Source organism: Giraffa tippelskirchi, chromosome 9, assembly GCF_054371585.1.
Source record: "Giraffa tippelskirchi isolate mGirTip1 chromosome 9, T2T-mGirTip1v1.2.pri, whole genome shotgun sequence".
In the NCBI taxonomy this organism is placed as follows: domain Eukaryota; kingdom Metazoa; phylum Chordata; class Mammalia; order Artiodactyla; family Giraffidae; genus Giraffa; species Giraffa tippelskirchi.
This window is the reverse complement of record NC_137283.1, coordinates 83,640,635-83,658,662: the sequence shown is the minus strand read 5'-3', so window position 1 is coordinate 83,658,662 and position 18,028 is coordinate 83,640,635. Positions and strand designations below refer to the sequence as shown.

General features: G+C 43.0%; 1 protein-coding gene across 12 annotated transcripts in view; it reads left to right on the top strand.

Annotated features, from left to right (window-relative positions):
* The window catches only part of FILIP1 (filamin A interacting protein 1), a 223,104-nt gene that overhangs the window by 194,699 nt on the left and 10,377 nt on the right, over positions 1-18,028 (top strand). For 6 of the 12 annotated variants that reach the window (XM_081530782.1, XM_081530788.1, XM_081530792.1 and 3 more), the window contains 2 exons: positions 7,515-10,320; positions 14,106-14,163. In XM_081530782.1, coding sequence (XP_081386908.1) covers positions 7,515-10,320; positions 14,106-14,163 — 2,864 coding nt within the window. Of the gene's footprint in view, positions 1-7,514; positions 10,321-14,105; positions 14,330-18,028 lie in introns of all 12 variants that reach the window. The other 6 variants (XM_081530793.1, XM_081530783.1, XM_081530784.1 and 3 more) reach the window with 3 other exon arrangements.

The window sequence follows — 18,028 nt, the reverse complement described above, 5'->3', positions numbered from 1 at the left end:
GTTAAAGATATTGGCCCTACCTTACCTGTGTCCTGTGTCCAGTTGCCTGTTTCTCCTTCCTTCATAATCAAGATCTCAAATAATTAGTCTCAGGTACTTGTCTCCATTTTTTTCCCCCCAGCTAAGCTTTATTCTGTGTTTTGTCCCTGAACTCCATGAAAACTGCTCATGCAAAGAAATGTTGATATACATACGGACATATCCAGTGGAAGGAGTTTTCTTTAAATTTGAATTTAAATGAAAACAATGGCCATTTTTCTCTCACTTGATCCCTCCAGAGTACTGTGCTATGCACATGTACCCTTCCTGCCCTGTTGGTGTCTGCAAACCCACTCTTTGCTGGATTCCCTCCTAACTCTCTGGCCCTCCCTGCTCAGCCTCTCTCATTAAGTTCCTTGATGTTTTCTCATCTCTGTCTTTTTTCTGTCCTTGCTCATCTTTCTGTCTGATGTCTCACACCTCTCATTCATCTCATCCTCTCTCATGACTTAAAATTTTTTTTTTTTAATATTCATTTATTTGGCTGTGCCAGGTCTTAGTTGCTGTTGTGGCATGCAAACAAACTCTTAGTTGCAGCATGTGGGATCTAGTTCCCTGACCAAGGGTCGAACCCCGGACTCCTTGCATTGGGAGCTCAGAGTCTTAGCCACTGGACCTCTAGGGACGTCCCTCTCTCATGGCTTTAGATTACACTGTCACTGGACACTCTCAGTCTGTATCTTTGGTCCAGATTCATCTCCTGAACTCCAGGATACCAATAAGCATTTCACTTGTAGGTTCTCGACAACCTCAGAGTCACTGTGCCTTTTTTGGAGCATCACGAGCTATCCCTCCAAGTCTGTTTCTCTTCTCCTAGCCTACACGTGATAAGCAATGACAGCAAACTAATAACCCTGTCCAGAAGGTGGAGAATCTGTCCAAATTTCCCCCTCTCCATCCTCACTCAGTCTGTCACCAAACACTATAAATTCTGTCTTCTAAAAATCACTATGTGACCCTGTTTCTCTTTTTTTTTTTCGAAGACATGACTTTAGTTCAGACTTCTTTGTATTTCTCAGCTCCTTTTTTTTGCAGCATCCTGATTTTCAGCTTCTCCAGAGCTGTTGAACTTCCTCATATTTTGAATCCCAAGTTCATATCCATCCTGTTAGCCCACAGGGGGCTTGGATTGGCTTGTCCCTCCTTTTCAACCTCTTTTCTCCATAGTGTTCCCACAGGTACCCTTCATTTCAATTAAGCCATCTATTGTGTCTATTTCCCAGTTGTGTGCTTTTATGTGCTGTTTCCACTAGACTCCTACTTTAGACTTGGCAGGTCACATACAGTGTCTGCCTCTTCTTAGTTATGTTTTACAAGCTTTTAAAAATGTAAGAACCATTCATCCGTAGATTGTATTTTGTAGATCTGTAGTTTGAAGGTAGCTGCTGCTGCTGCTGCTAAGTCGCTTTAGTCGTGTCCGACTCTGTGCGACCCCACAGAGGGCAGCCCACCAGGCTCCTCCGTCCATGGGATTTTCCAGGCAAGAGTACTGGAGTGGGGTGCCATTGCCTTCTCCGAGTTTGAAGGTAGAGTTGACAAGATTTGTTGAAGAACTGAAGGAGGATGCCTAGGACTCAAGGATGACTCTAGATTTGGGACCCAAACATCTGGGAGAATTTGGTTGTAGTTGGCTGATGTGAGGAAGATGTGGATGGAACAGGTATATGGGGAGGACTGGGAGCTCAGGAAGATGATGAAAATCACCCCCGTAAGCTCATGGGTGACCAGTGATGATGTCCCTGCTGCTGAGCGGGTTGATGTCAGCAGCAGAGAGAGCCTGAATGTATTTAAAGTGCTTTGTGCATTGACCTGTCCTTTAATTAATCACCGGGGTCATGCTTCCATTGACAAAATTCTGGATATGAACTGATATACTGGGTGATGAAACAGTTCAAGGAGGATCTTGACAATTCCAGAAAGACAGGCTAAATCAAATAAGACGCAATTAACCTAAACAAACGGGCTTCCCAGGTGGCACTAGCACTAATGAGCCCACCTGCCAATGCAGGATACATGAGAAATGTGGGTTGGAAATCTGAAGGAGGGCATGGCAACCCACTCCAGTATTCTTGCCTGGAGAATTCCCATGGACAGAGGAGCCTGGGGGCTACAGTCCATAGGGTCGCACAGAGTGGGACACGACTGAAGCGACTTAGCATGCACACATGCAACCTAAACAAACAGTCTTGCAAACTTCAGCTCTCCAAGCAATACCTACTTTAGGAATAACTTTACTGTAAAAAGCACTGTGGTCAAACAGATCTGGTCCCAAATCCCAATCTGACCTTCTTAGTCCTGTTCCCTTGATTAAATCAAATGACTTCCCTGTTTATAAAGCAGAATAGTAATGAGTAACCTTTGCTCAAAGGATTGTTATGAAAATGAAATCAACTAACAAAAACACTTAACACACAGCCAAGGATGTATTATAATGGACGCTTGGTAAATAAAATGTTTTATTATCAGAACACCTTTCTTCCTATCCTTTATTTTTTAAAAAATTAAGTATTAGCAAAAATTTGAGTTTGGGATGTGCATTTAAGAACCTCTTGAAATTTTAGAATTAATTTTAGAACTAAAGTTTTTCTAGTACCTGAAACATTATTTCCCCAGAACAAGTTTTCTTGTCAGTCCAAACTCCATCTGAAAATCTTAGCTGCCTTCTCTACTTTTTTCAAATTCTGCTTTCACTACCTCTTTCTGCCTTAAGATTAATAACCTTATTTTATGTTTTCTACCGTATTTTAAGTCATTCTTTTATATTTGTTTACAATTTTCTTTATCTGACATCTTAGAAAACTTTTCAGGGCTTTTTCTTAATATGTTTTTTTCTTCAGATATAATTTATATATTACAAAATTCACCGATTTTAATTATATGTTTTGATGAGTCTTGACAAATGTGTACCCCATAAACAGATCATTTGAGCCTATACTTTTAACATCTTGGTGAAAATTACTGAATTTCTGAACATGTTTATAAATGACAGATTTGTAAGTTAAAAAAAAAAACATAGTTTTATTTGGTGTGAAAGAGAAATGAGGAATACATTTAAGAATAGTTATTAAGAAAGGCAAGAGAATTATGAAAAACCTATTAGATTACTGTCTTCCTTTTGTCCTCTAAATAAGATAAAATGTTTGCAGAAAATTAAGAACTTGCCAAGAATAAATTTGATTTCAGAATACTTAATGCTCTGCTTGCAACTGCTGATGAGAATTAGGGCACTAATTCACTTCCTTAGTCTTGGTCTTCTGGTTTGTTTCTTTTTAATGTTAATATGTTCAGAACCAGGGTATGGTTGAAGAAAGGCAAGACAGATAGAAAAGAGAGCGGAGGGAAGTAGTAGGACCAGTGGGCACATAAAGCACCAAAATCCTCTTAATTTGCTCCTTCAGTAATGTAATTACATGGAAATAGTGCCCTGTAATGTAAAGCAAATTAAGTGTTTAAAGCACAATGTGAAAGCATAACTATAAGAAAATTGTTTGAAATAGAAACATAATATGCCATAGTCGTTATGGTTTGTGAAATGTGCACAATGATATGATAATGCTTCTCAATGCTTGTTTAATGTAAAAACGAGGATTTGTAGATATGAGAGAAGAAAAAAAAAAAAAACACCTGAAAATGGAATGCCAATATTGACTGGAAGGGCAGGTCAGTGGAGACAAGCACTCTCTTTCTTTGGCACCCCTGCGTTGTTCCATGGGTCTCTGCTTGCACCTTTCTCTCCACTCCGCTTTATATTTGTTTACAAATTTCTCCCTTTATCTGACATTTTAGTAAATTTTCCAGGACTTTTTCTTAATTTTTTTTTCTTCAGATATAGTTTGAAGAAAATTATATCTCCCCACCTCAGTCCCCTCTCTTGACATGTGTTCCATAGCTCCTCCTCATTCTTTTGCCCTTTATTTCTGGGTATTTCGCAGAGTTTTTTTCTCCATCCTTTCCTTTTTCTCTCTGTGCATAGTTTCTCCTTTGGAGGTCACATTTATTCCCATGTTTAAGGGAATGTCACTTCCCTTATTGAAATAAAAACCCAAGATCTACCATCTTAAAATTTTTTTTAAGTATACAATACAGTATTGTTAACTATTGTCTGGCATACTTTTCAAGTTAGTGTTGCTTTGACTCTCAATTTCTGCCAATACCCTTTCTCATCTCTTTCCCTGCTTCTATTAAAGGTATTACTATTTGCAGTTATTCAGACCCAAAGCACTGAAGTAATTTTTTTTTTCTCTCTCTCTCCCTTCCTGCCAGTGAGTGAGCAGTCACAAAGTCCACATTATCTTTGGCAAAGTCTTCACAGCTTATCTCATCCTTCCCATCCCAACAGCCTGCCTACAGACACTTGACTGCAGGTCTCTGTGCACAGGGACTGTTGGCAGACTGTCCTGACTGAGCCACACAAACCTACCAAGTCCTGGATCTAACCCTCAGCTACACCAACTGGAAAACTGGGCTTTGGGACCTGCAGAGAATGGGTTGTGTATTGCTGTTAGGCCCACTTTAAAAGATGAAAGTGAAAGTCACTCTGTGGTGTCTGACTCTTTGCAACCCCATGGACTATATAGTCCATGGAATTCTCCAGGCCAGAATACTGGAGTGGGTAGCCTTTCCCCTCTCCAGGGGATCTTCCCGACCCAGGGATTGAACCCAGGTCTCCTGCATTACAGGCAGATTCTTCATCAGCTGAGCCACAGGGGAAGCCCTTAAAAGATGAGAATGGCTTAAAATGTGAAAGAAGAGGGAAGGAGAGAAGTTTAATGGGCCTAGAAAAAGAGAAATAGTCACTAAGAGGACCTGAAAAATGTGGTTTTATGGAGCCAAGATCTAAGGTTATGCCTTTGGCTCACAGAATTGTCTCCTGAGCAGAAAATTGTTTCTCTGGTTGAAACATCACTGCCCCAGGTTTTACTATTAAAGTCAAGATAATGATGTAAAAATACTTACAGATTAAACACAAAGCGCATTGAACAGACTTCCCATGTGGAGGAAACAGCATACTCTCTAGTTCTTATACTTGTTTTTGTGTTTTATTACACGCATGTGTTGAGTTTGTGTGTCAGTCACTTTACCATCTCTCAGTCTTTCGAACATCCTGTGAAGGAGGTATTAGTATCCATTGCACCTTCCTCTACAGCCTAGAAAACATAGGGTCAAGTGTTTCAGTTAAAACACTCAGCAGGGCCAGGATTCAGATACAGTTGTGTCTGACCCCAAAGTCCATGTTTCAGCCATTCCAACTCTCTGCCTCTAATGGCACAGAGGCATAAGATTCTTCAACGACTATCTTTAGAAATTTCAACACTTTGAGCCTTAAATTTGAGAGTAGTGATGTTTTAAAGGAATTTGTCTCTAACAATCTAGTTAAGGTCAAGGAATTTGAAAATATCCCCTGAAGTCTCTTATTCTACAGTAAAGTGACATTTCAGTTGTGTTGATGCCAAGTAAAAAGATAATCAATCAAATGCCCATTTACACATGTAAGAGCCACAATTAGTAAAGCTGTTACAGTGTTACTCATTCAAGTCATGGATTTGAAAATAATATTTTTGTCTTATTTTATAAATAAAGCCATAATGAGTTTGGAAGTTACTCATTTCAGTTAATAGATGCTTAGATACAATGGTATATTTTATAGAAATAAATTCTATGAAAAAAAACCTAATGAGCTCAGCTGCGCTATTTCTGTAGTAACTATCTGACACTGGGCTTGATCATAGTTATTCTGTGTATGTTCAATCATTTCTTGCACAATCCAGTATGACATTGTTAAACTTCTCTTTACTTGGATAACAGCTAATCTGTTATCCAAGTAAATCTAATCTAATCCAAGTTCATCTAATTATGAAATAAATCATTCATAATAAATAAAGTTCAAAATATATTGAAAGAAAAAAATGTACTTACAACAAATACATTAGTGGTTGTTTATAATTTGCTTCTCATATAAGCATAAATTACTAAATACATTCTTATACTACATATGGTAAATATTATATTGACTTTGTTTTATGGATAATTGAAAAGAAATATTAAAAATTGGTGTAAGCTAACTGACAACCATAAGTACTGTAAATATACTTTGGTCTACTTATATTTCTACTCTTTAAAGCTACACATTAACATTAAAATCTATACATTAACACCATAACCCTGGAGAAGGAAATGGCAACCCACTCCAGTATTCTTGCCTGCGAAATCCCATGGACAGAGGAGCCTGGAGAGCTACAGTCAGGCTACAGTCTATGGGGCTGCAAAGAGTCAGACACGATTTAGCAACTAAACAACACCGCCACCATAGAGAAAATGCATTTCATGCATATACAACAGTAATTCCTGTGACTGCCACATCTTTCTGTATTGATAGGAATTTGTGTTTCCTCCCTACCTAGCTCTCAATCTAAAAGGAAATGTTTCAATCAGAAAGCAGAGACAGGACCCTGTGCCAGCTCTGGTGTTAACTGAAATAGTTATGCAGCTCGGCTCTCCATCAAAGAGCTCGTCTTGCTCTGCTCCTGTTGGGTGATAGTTGCATACAAAACAGGGAAACCCAAAGCATCTTCTTTCCTGAGTCTTCCCTTTCAGTTAAAGTGAATTTCTCTTTTGAAGTCTTACAATGCGAGGTGAAGAGCAAGTATTCTGGGCTGTACCACATGAGACCCCAGACCCGTTCCTTACTGACTGACTGGGGCTGGTCCCTTTTCATCTTCCTCATGGGGATGACAGTGGCAATACCTGCCTCAGAGGCTTGCCATGAGGGTAAAATAAAGACTAGTGCCTAGAATACAGAAAATTCTACCTAAATAGTCAATATTATTGCAAAACCTAAATTTTACTCCTTCGCTATATTATTGAAATATAACATATATGTAGAAAGGGACTCATCAGGTTTCAACTTACTGAAATTTCAGAAGCTGAATAATTCTGTGTAAAAGGCACACAGATTATGAGACAGAAACTGGTGAAAAGCCCTCTCTAGGCTCCCTTCCAGCTGCTGCCCCTTACTATGGATAGCCAGCATCCTGGCTTCTGGCTGGTTTCATTTATGGCTATGTGTTAAACCTTCATATTCAGTAACTGTCAGGGGATTTCTTATAATAACATTTTATTTTATTTTTGGCTCATATCTAAGACAAACTTATTGCTGATTAATCTTTTAATGGGCTTCCCAGGTGGTGCTAGTGGTAAAGAACCTGCCTGCCAATGCAGAAGACCTAAGAGATGTGGGTTGGATCCTTGGGTCGGGAAGATCCCCAGAGGAGGACATGGCAACCCACTCCAGTGTTCTTGCCTGGAGAATCCCATGGACAGAGGAGCCTGGTGGGCTACAGTCCATAGGGTCTCAAAGAGTTGGACACAACTGAAAAGACTTAGCATGCATGCAATCTGTTAATATGTATAAAAACATATCATAAATAAAATATCATGTAATAAAATGGGATATTTTAATATATTTTGTTTTCTAGGTTGAAAAAACTCCTTGAACAGGAAAAAGCTTACCAAGCCCGCAAAGAAAAGGAAAATGCTAAGCGGCTCAACAAACTGAGAGATGAGCTTGTGAAACTCAAGTCCTTTGCACTCATGCTGGTGGATGAAAGGCAGATGCATATCGAGCAACTTGGCCTGCAGAGCCAGAAAGTACAGGATCTGACTCAGAAACTGAGGGAAGAGGAAGAAAAGCTCAAAGCCATCACTTCCAAGTCCAAAGAAGACAGGCAGAAATTGCTCAAGTTGGAAGCGGACTTCGAGCACAAGGCATCAAGGTTTTCCCAGGAGCATGAAGAGATGAATGCTAAGTTGGCCAGTCAGGAGTCTCACAACAGACAACTCAGACTCAAGCTGGTTGGCTTGACTCAGAGAATCGAGGAGCTGGAAGAGACCAACAGAAACCTTCAGAAGGCAGAAGGAGAGCTTCAGGAACTGAGAGATAAGATTGCCAAAGGGGAATGCGGCAACTCCAGCCTCATGGCAGAAGTGGAAAATCTACGGAAGCGCGTGCTTGAGATGGAGGGTAAAGATGAAGAGATCACGAAAACTGAATCCCAGTGCCGGGAACTGAGGAAGAAACTGCAGGAGGAAGAACACCATAGCCGGGAGCTCAAACTTGAAGTTGAGAAGTTACAGAAGAGAATGTCGGAACTGGAGAAATTGGAAGAAGCCTTTAGCAAGAGTAAATCCGAGTGCACCCAGCTGCACTTAAATCTGGAGAAAGAAAAGAACTTAACCAAAGACCTGCTCAATGAATTGGAGGTGGTCAAGAGTCGGGTTAAAGAACTGGAATGTTCTGAAAGTCGATTGGAAAAGGCTGAATTAAGCCTCAAAGACGATCTTACAAAGTTGAAGTCCTTTACCGTGATGCTGGTGGATGAAAGGAAAAATATGATGGAAAAAATAAAGCAAGAGGAGAGAAAAGTGGATGGACTCAACAAAAATTTTAAGGTGGAGCAAGGAAAGGTTATGGATGTCACAGAAAAACTCATCGAAGAAAGTAAGAAGCTTTTAAAGCTGAAATCTGAAATGGAGGAAAAGGTATACAATTTAACGAAAGAGAGAGATGAGTTAATAGGCAAACTGAAAAGTGAAGAAGAAAAATCCTCTGAATTAAGCTGCAGTGTGGACTTATTAAAGAAGAGACTTGATGGAATAGAGGAAGTGGAGAGAGAAATAACAAGAGGAAGGTCTCGAAAAGGACCTGAGCTCACCTGCCCGGAAGATAACAAAATTCAGGAACTCACCCTGGAAATTGAGAGACTGAAGAGCCGTCTCCAACAGCTAGAGGTGGTGGAAGGGGACTTGATGAAGACGGAAGATGAGTATGACCAACTGGAGCAGAAATTTAGAACCGAGCAGGATAAGGCCAATTTCCTCTCTCAACAACTGGAGGAGATCAAACACCAAATCGCCAAGAACAAAGCCATAGAGAAAGGTGAGGCTGTGAGCCAAGAAGCCGAGCTGAGACACAGATTTCGGCTGGAAGAAGCCAAAAGTCGCGATTTAAAAGCTGAGGTCCAAGCTCTTAAAGAGAAGATTCACGAACTGATGAACAAAGAAGATCAGCTTTCTCAGCTCCAAGTGGATTACTCTGTCCTTCAACAGAGGTTTATGGAAGAAGAAAATAAGAACAAAAGCATGGGCCAGGAGGTCCTTCATCTGACCAAAGAGCTGGAGCTGTCCAAGCGGTACAGCCGCGCCCTGCGGCCCAGCGTGAACGGGCGCAGGATGGTGGACGTTCCCGTGACATCCACGGGCGTGCAGACGGATGCCCTGGGCAGTGAGGCGGCGGAGGAGGACACACCGGCCGTGTTCATCCGCAAATCCTTTCAGGAGGAAAACCACATTATGAGCAACCTTCGCCAGGTAGGACTGAAGAAGCCTCTGGAACGTTCGTCAGTTCTCGACAGGTATCCACCCGCGGCCAACGAGCTCACCCTGAGAAAGTCCTGGATCCCGTGGATGAGGAAGAGGGAGAACGGGCCCCCGGTGACTCCGGAGAAGGGGCCCCGCGCCAGTGCCAGCCCAGGGCACCCGGGAGAGCTGGTCCTCTCGCCCAAGCAGGGCCAGCCGCTGCACATTCGCGTGACCCCGGACCACGAGAACAGCACCGCCACGCTGGAGATCACCAGCCCCACAGCAGAAGAGTTCTTCTCGAGCACCACCGTCATCCCCACCCTGGGCAATCAGAAGCCGAGGATCACCATCATCCCCTCCCCAAACGTCCTGTCTCAGAAGCAGAAAGGCGGAGACGCTACCCTCGGCCCGGAGCGAGCCATGTCCCCGGTCACCATCACCACCTTTTCCAGGGAGAAGACCCCAGAGGGCGGGAGGGGGGCGTTTGCCGACCGGCCCACATCCCCCATCCAGATCATGACCGTGTCCACGTCGGCGGCCCCGACGGACATCGCTGCCCCTCCCGAATCCCAGGAAATGCCCGTGGGAAGGACGGTCCTCAAGGTCACCCCGGAGAAGCAACCTGGACCAACCCCAGTCCGGAAATACAACGCCAATGCCAATATCATAACCACGGAAGACAACAAAATCCACATTCACCTAGGCTCTCAGTTTAAGCGAGGCCCGGGGACTTCGGCTGAAGGGGCGAGTCCAGTGATCACTGTCCGACCGGTCAACGTGACGGCCGAGAAGGAGGTGGCCACCGGCACCGTCCTTCGCTCGCCCAGGAACCACCTCTCGCCACGCCCTGGCGCGAGCAAAGTGACCAGCACCATCACCATTACCCCGGTCACGACTTCATCAGCCAGAGGAACCCAGTCAGTGGTGAGTAGAGGGGGATCCTGGTTCAGGCCAGTGCGGGGGTCAGGCCGGGAAGTGAAGACTGAGAATAACTCTGCCCAAAAGGCAAGGAAAGCACGTCTCTCCTCCGCCGAACCCACTAACAGGTGTTTCCCAAGAGCCTGTCTACACCAGGAAATGAGAATAAAAAGGGGCCTCCTATTTTATTAATTTGAGCTAATTGTGAGGGATAGTTTCTTTTCTTCACTTAAATCATGTTGACTCGGAAACCCTCTTGCAAAGATGGCCTCTTGCCACCTCAGCCTATGCTAATAATAAGGTTGAAAATTTGATTTTTAATGTTTAAAGTATTTTAAACAATGGAGGCTGGAAGAAATGGGCCAATGTGCAAAAAAATGAAAGCTATTCCTGGGTTATATTTTTAGAACCTGACACATTTGATATTCATGTATGTATGGTCATAGTCATACTTTATTTGAAAAGTAAGATTAAAAGATTATGCTATCAAAAAATTTTTTTAAGTGAAAAAGAAGTGAATTTACATGTCTAAACAGTGTGTTTTATTAATAGTATAGTGCAGAGAGCAGGTGCTTGATAAATATTTAGTTAAAACCAGCTGGAAGGCTAGATGGATTATAGGAAAGCATGTCCAAAGTATAAATGCCAGAACTTAAAAATAAATTCTGTTTTTCAAAATACCTCCAGTGATTTTCTTCATTTATTGGGAAAAATTTGTAGATGAAATTATAGAAGAGCATGTATTATTTAGATATTAATTTAAGCTAATAGACTAGAAATTGTGATCCCTAATCTCTGAACAAATTCTGCAGCAGATATTAGAAAGTCTTAAAAAGACAGGAAGCTTATTATTTAAGTATAGAAACTGTGGCTTATTTGCCTGTATCTTCACTATAATTTACTTTAATTCCCTGTGCACAAGCATAGACCAGGACAGGCTTCAAAGAGTGAAGTACTTACAAACTGCTTTGTCAGTAAAGCTTTTTGTTATTGGCTCTATAGGAGCTGAATATCATTCAGAACTGCTCACCCTTCTCAAATGGTTCAATACTGTTTTTTTAAGCAGCACAGCACAGCTTGGGTGTTTTTGTTTTAATAAAAGCTAGCGGAGGAGTAATTGTTGTCATTTAGAGCAAAGTTTCTGCTAGAACATCTTATTCCCATTCTAAGGGTCAGATTGAGATAGCCCTCCCTTCTGGAGTAACATTTTGGATTACTGATTAAAGCGCATATGCAAGTAGGACTTTAAAACAATTGTCTAAGATTTCTAAGGCCTAAATGCTGGCCCACGTACTTTAGGTAGATCAGATCCCATAAAATCAAAGTCAACAAGAAGTTTGGGACGAATAGTGTGACTAGATCATTTGTGCAATTTTAGCTGTACTTCAGGCACCAGGTTGGGTGTAGACTGGTAGAGGACCGTTGAAGTTCTTAGCTTAGTGGGAGAGGCAGGATTGGAATCCACCTAGTGGTTCTGTGAGGCCATGATGTACAAAGGAACCAGCAGAGAAGTCTTTCCCGGGGGCAGAGGTATTCACAGATAGGAGAGAGGGCAGCATGTGCACAGGGTTGGCAGTGTGGAGAGACGTCACGTGGGGGACAGTGAGCAGTCCCTCTGAGCTGCAGCAGTCGGATCTGGAGACACTATGCAGGAGCAGAAGAGGAGATGCACACCGGGATCAGATGCTGAAGACGTGTGTGTCTTATTATGGAATTGACATTTAATCTCAGAGAGTAAGCAAAGGGAGCCATAAACAGGGTAGTGATTTTTAAAATGACATTATTTTTGTTTTAGATATGTTTATAAAACAATTTAAAGCATCAGTTGGAGGAAGCAGAGGCTGAGGACAGAGATACAGTTGCAGTTCTCTAAGCTGGAGATGTTGTATGCTTGAACTGGAGGAGTGAAAATGAGGATGTGCATGTATGCATGCTTAGTCGTGTCCAACTCTTTGCGACCCTTTGGACTGTAACCTTCCAGACTCCTCTGTCCATGAGATTTTCCTGGCAAGAATACTGGAGAGGGTTGCTGCAGAGATATACTGAAGACAGAACTGAAGATTTAATGACATTGAGTTCAGAGGTTAGCTCGGAGGTTTCTGGCTTGGCCGTAGGGGTGGATAAAATTAGAAACCTGGGGGATTACTGTTTGGGTAAGAAGATAAATAATGTTTGGGGCATGTTATAATTGAGATGCCTCAGGGGCCCTGGAAATGTCTAGTATGTGGCTAGAAATCTGGATCTGCATTTAGGGAGAGCCCTGTGATGTGAGAGTTGGACGTGAGAGTTGGACCATGAAGAAAGCTGAGCACCGAAAAATTGATGCTTTTGAACTGTGGTGCTGGAGAAGATTCTTGAGAGTCCCTTGGACTGCGAGGAGATCAAACCAGTCCATCCTAAAAGGAAATCAGTCCTGAATATTCATTGGGAGGACTAATGCTGAAGCTGAAGCTCCAGTACTTTCGCCAGAAGCTCCAATACTTTCGCCACATGATGCGAAGAACTGACTCATTGGAAAAGACACTGATGCTGGGACAGATTGAAGGCAGGAGGAGAAGGGGATGACAGAGGCTGAGATGATTGGATGGCATCACCGACTGGATGGACATGAGTTTGATCAAGCTTTGGGAGTTGGTGATGGACAGGGAAGCCTGGCGTGCTGTAGTCCATGCGGTCACAAAGAGTTGGACACAACTGAGTGACTGAACTGAACTGATGGCTCGAGGTTCGGGGTCTCAGACACATGTGGGTGACAACTGAGGTGATTTTCAGGGTGAGTGTGGAAAATGAGGAGAGGACTGGTGATACCCACATTTAGAAGGCAGGCAGGCTGGAACTGGGAGCCGTCTTGAGAATGGAAAGGAGTCAGAGACAGGAGGGCAATGGGTGAGACCCAAGTGAGACATCACAGCAGGAGAGTTTTAGGAACTCCTTCAAGAAGGAATCATCTCTTATGTTGTTGGAAGAGGTTGTTTGCTATGACCTGTGTGTTCTCTTGGCAAAACTCTGTTAGCCTTTGCCCTGCTTCATTTTGTACTCCAAGGCCAAACTTGCCTGTTACTCCAGGTATCTCTTGAATTCTACTTTTGTATTCCAATCTCCTAAGATGAAATGGACATCTTTTTTTGGTGTTAGTTCCAGAAGGCTTGTAGATCTTCACAGAACCCGTCAATTTCAACTTCTTTGGCATCAGTGGTTGAGGCATTAGACTTGGATTACCATGATGTTGAATGGTTTGTCTTGGAAACGAGATCACTGTGTTGTTTCAAGAAGGAGGGTGTAGGGAGATTCCCTGGTGCTCCAGTGGTTTGGACTCCACAGTTCTACTGCAGAGGGCATGGGGTCTGATTCACAGTCAGGGAAATTAGATCTAGTATGGCCCGCCACAAGGCCAAAAAAACAAAATGGAGGATGTGGTCCACAGTGACAAAAAAAGAAGGGTTGGCCTCATTAGGAGGGGAAAGGAGAGCCGCTTCATCTAGAGAGCAGAGGTGGTTTGGGGACAGGAGGGATAAAAACACCCAAGTGTATGCAGGGCAGCCTGTAGTTTTTCTGTGAAATAGAAGTGAAGGTTGGGAGCTTAGGAACAGAAACACACTGGGCATAGATGTTCAGGGAGAGGGAAAAGGGGAAAGTGGACTAGACAGCAAGCCACCTTTCTAACAACAGTCTTCTCTGGGTGGGGTCATCTGTGGGTGGCCCTGTGGTGTGCTTATGTTCAGATGGATGGCATTTCCAGGGGGAGACTCACCAACGCGGCCCTTGTGCCTCTGTCTTTTCTTCTCTTGCAGTCGGGACAAGACGGGTCAGCCCAGCGGCCTACACCCACCCGCATTCCTATGTCAAAAGGTATGAAAGCAGGAAAGCCAGTAGTGGCAGCCCCAGGAACAGGAAATCTGACCAAATTCGAGCCTCGAGCTGAGACTCAGTCTATGAAAATAGAGCTGAAGAAATCTGCAGCCAGCAGCGCTACCTCTCCTGCAGGGGGGAAGGGCTGAGGGCAGTGGCGGAGGGGGTAGGTCGAGCAGATGCTACTGCTGCTGTCTGTCCCTGCCCACTCTCTGTGTGTACTAACTGGAGTTTTCGATATCTCGTTCATAAAATAATCAACTAATAGCCATGTGTCTTTCCTATTTTGTGGATTTGTGTTGAGGCCGGGACATAGAACTCACTAGCAAAACTACTGTGTTACATGCTTGGTGGAGAATGCTGGGCCTGAGGCAGGGCCTGACCCCTAGAGCCATTTTTGCTTTGAGAAAGTAGACTCATCAGTGGAACCAGTAAGATAGGGAGGAGGGGGAGGTGGGGTGGGGGGGTGGGGCCTGGATCACGACCTCTCCAAAGCTGCTGCCTTATTTCCTAATTGTAAATGAAATTAAGCAGGCCTTGTTCCACCATAATTGATTTTTCAAAAACTCTTTTCTGAAATAGGAAATAGTTTACCAGTTGTCATTTGCTTCCATCGAACTCCACATTTGCTTTATGTGTGGGAAATAAACAGAAAGCAGACACCATCTCCTAGTTATCACAGGGCCTAGGCCTCTCAAGTTTTGCAAAAACAAAGCCCCGAAGCCAATTTCAGGAAATAATTCGAATGTGAAATAAAATGGAAATAATATATGGAATTCTAAAAACAGAGTTTTACTTATTTGTGTGTGTCTGTGTGTATTGTAAAGATTTTGGAATTTTAGAGCCATTAATGTCAGACTCACGCTCTATTCAAGTGTGCAGTTGATTTAAATTGTGGAGGGGTGCTGCCAAGTGGCCCTTTATAACTCAACAGAGGTTGTAATGGATACAGAATAGCGGTCAGTAAATTTTGATACTTTGTTGCCAAGACATAAAATGACATCATGCATAGCTTAATTGAATTGAAACATTTTCACAGTCAAGTGTGGACTTTGCAAGTGCAAGTACAGAACCAGTTCATGAGTGTGTGTGTATGTGTGTGTGTGTGTGTGTGTGTGTGGTGTGGTGAAGTGTATTATTACTTGTGTTCATATCATTATTGTTTATTTTAAGCATGTTTTAATATGCATGAAGAGTGAGTGAATGCAAAATGCTGTTGTCTACGAGATTAACCGCGTTGATGTGGATGTGGTGCTTCATAGTCAAATAACCACAAATGAGCTCAAGGCTGATAACCCTCAGCTTAGCATCTGAAGTCTCAGGTAGGCAGCACCTTTCCAAGTCTTTGAGCCAACTGGGTCAACTTTACAACAACACAGTAAGTACTTAGTTACAGGTTGCTATTTTCCATTTCTAAATTGTGAGGGTTCCAGAATCATTTGGATAGTCCCTGCTCTGGATATTTGCGTAAAGGTAGATTTTTTTTTTTTTTTTAAGATATATGATTAGTTTTTAGCCCATTGTTTAAAAGTGAAAGTCACTCAGTCATGTCCGACTCTTTGTGACGCCATAGCTGATACAGTCCATGGAATTCTCCAGGCCAGAATACTGGAGTGGGTAGCCTTTCCCTTCTCCAGGAGATTTTCCCAACCCAGAGATTGAACCCAGGTCTCCTGCATTGCGGGCAGATTCTTTACCAGCTGAGTCACAAGGGAAGCCCTTAAAAAAAAAAAAAGGGAAAGTATTAGTGGCTCAGTCAAGTGTGACCCTTTGTGATCCCATGAACTATAGCCTGGCAGGCTCCTCTGTCCATGGAATCTCCAGACAAGCGTTCGGGAGTGATTAGCCTTCCCTTCTCTAGGGAATCATCCTGACCCAGGAATTGAACCTGGGTCTCCCACACTGCAGGCAGGTTCTTTACCATCTGAGCCACCAGGGAATCATTAAGCTTCAGGATAAAGAGACTGTCTTCCAAGTTCTTTTCACACTGGACTTCCTGTTCCCTGTAGAACCTGGACTCAAATTGTGGATGAAGGAGATAGACCCGTCTCCATATTCACACTCACTTAATCAGATCACTGTGGCTGACAGCTCAGTTCTCAGCAAACATATTTTAAAATGTTAAGCAACCACAGTCAACATGCCCTGATAAGGGAATTTCAAGGTAGAAGAAGAGGGAGAATGAGAAAAAAAGAAAACACAAACTTTTGAACACATTTAAACTAGAGATCTTGACATTTGGAATATTGACTTGTGCTCTTTTGAAAGGGAGCTCCCCTCTTTTGTAGTGTGGACATCATCCCCTTCAGAAACAAGGACGCTCCGCTGTCATTCAAATGCCTCCCTGGCATCTAAGCTATGCCTCCCTGGCATCTAAGCTTTGTAGTGTTGTTGTACCATAACATGTTGTATCTGAACAAACGAAAGAGTCCAAAGGATGAAACGCTGCAGTTTTTTATTCTACCCGCCATTCTTCAGTGACCTCCTAATCAACTGTTGCTGCTGCTGTTTTGCTTTTTCACCTGCACACATCACGCTTACAGGGGCTCTGCCTGGAAGCTCATTCCATCCACAGGGAGGGCCCAGAAGACGCTTAACCATGCATGGACAGGATGTTTATACATCTGGATCTTGGGATACAGCCCACTAAGAAAACTTGGTGGCTCCACACATATTCACTTTTCAGAAATGATAAAGAGCAAGCGCTGTGGCAGTTTTCCTTTGTAATTTTAGCTCCAACTCGACGTTGATTGGCCAGCTTTGTTTTAAACTGCATATTAGGAGTGACATCCACTGGGGGTTGGAGGTGGAGGATTCGGTGCACTCCAACTTTGGCTTCCATGTGTGAATTTAATGTGTTGTTTTTTTTTTTAAGATGCATGTGCTTTTGTAAGAGTGAATGGGATGAAAAGATGAGAGGTTTTTTTTTTTTTTTCCCCTGTTCTGGAACAAAGTATTATGTAGCGGGGATCTCACCAGGGCTACTGTGGACAGATGCCATCAGATCTTATCCTGGGAGGGAGAGGGGTACCATTGCCACAGATTACAATGTGGGGACACGTGGGGCCCCATTCACAGAGCTATAGAGCAGCCCTGATCTTGTTGTTCTCAGTCCCTAAGTCCTGTCTGACTCTTTGTAACCCCACGGACTGTAGCCCGCTAGGCTCCTCTATCCATGGGATTTCCCAGGCAGGAATACTGGAGTAGATTGCCATGCCCTCCTCCAGGGGATCTTTCTGAGCCAGGGATAAAATCTGCATCTCCTGCAGCTTTTGCATTGGCAGACAAATTCTTTACCACTGACCATCTTAGTATGCAGAAACAGCCAACACACACAAAGACAATTTGTGTGCGTTGGCTGTTTCTACATACTATGATCATGGCCATGTAGTATGCATAGTACCAGAAACATTCCAAGATGAGACACAGCCCAAAGGATCTTGATCATTTCTTGAAAGTAACTTTCCCATCTGGGTCACCTAATTAAACAGAGGTATTCAGTTTCTACTGTCGTCTTTATGATATTTTCAGTGAGGACAGGTTAATTCCCAAACTTTCCCAACCCAGACGATGGTCAGTGTTTCCCCGCTACCACATCCTTCAGGATTTCATGATTGGCCATCTCTTTACCCTTCTGCTCTTTCAACTTCCCTTTTTCACCTGTTACGTCCACACAAGACATCAATATGCTCTGGCCCCTTCCGTCTCAGCACAATTCTTCCTTCAGTAGTGTCACCCTCTATGGCTACTCCTCCATCCTCCCTGACCTGTGGCGCCATTGACAGAATGCTCAAGCTTTTCTGCCTCCACTTCCCATTTATTCTTTCATGGCTCTTTATTTCTGTTAAAGTAATTCGTATGCATA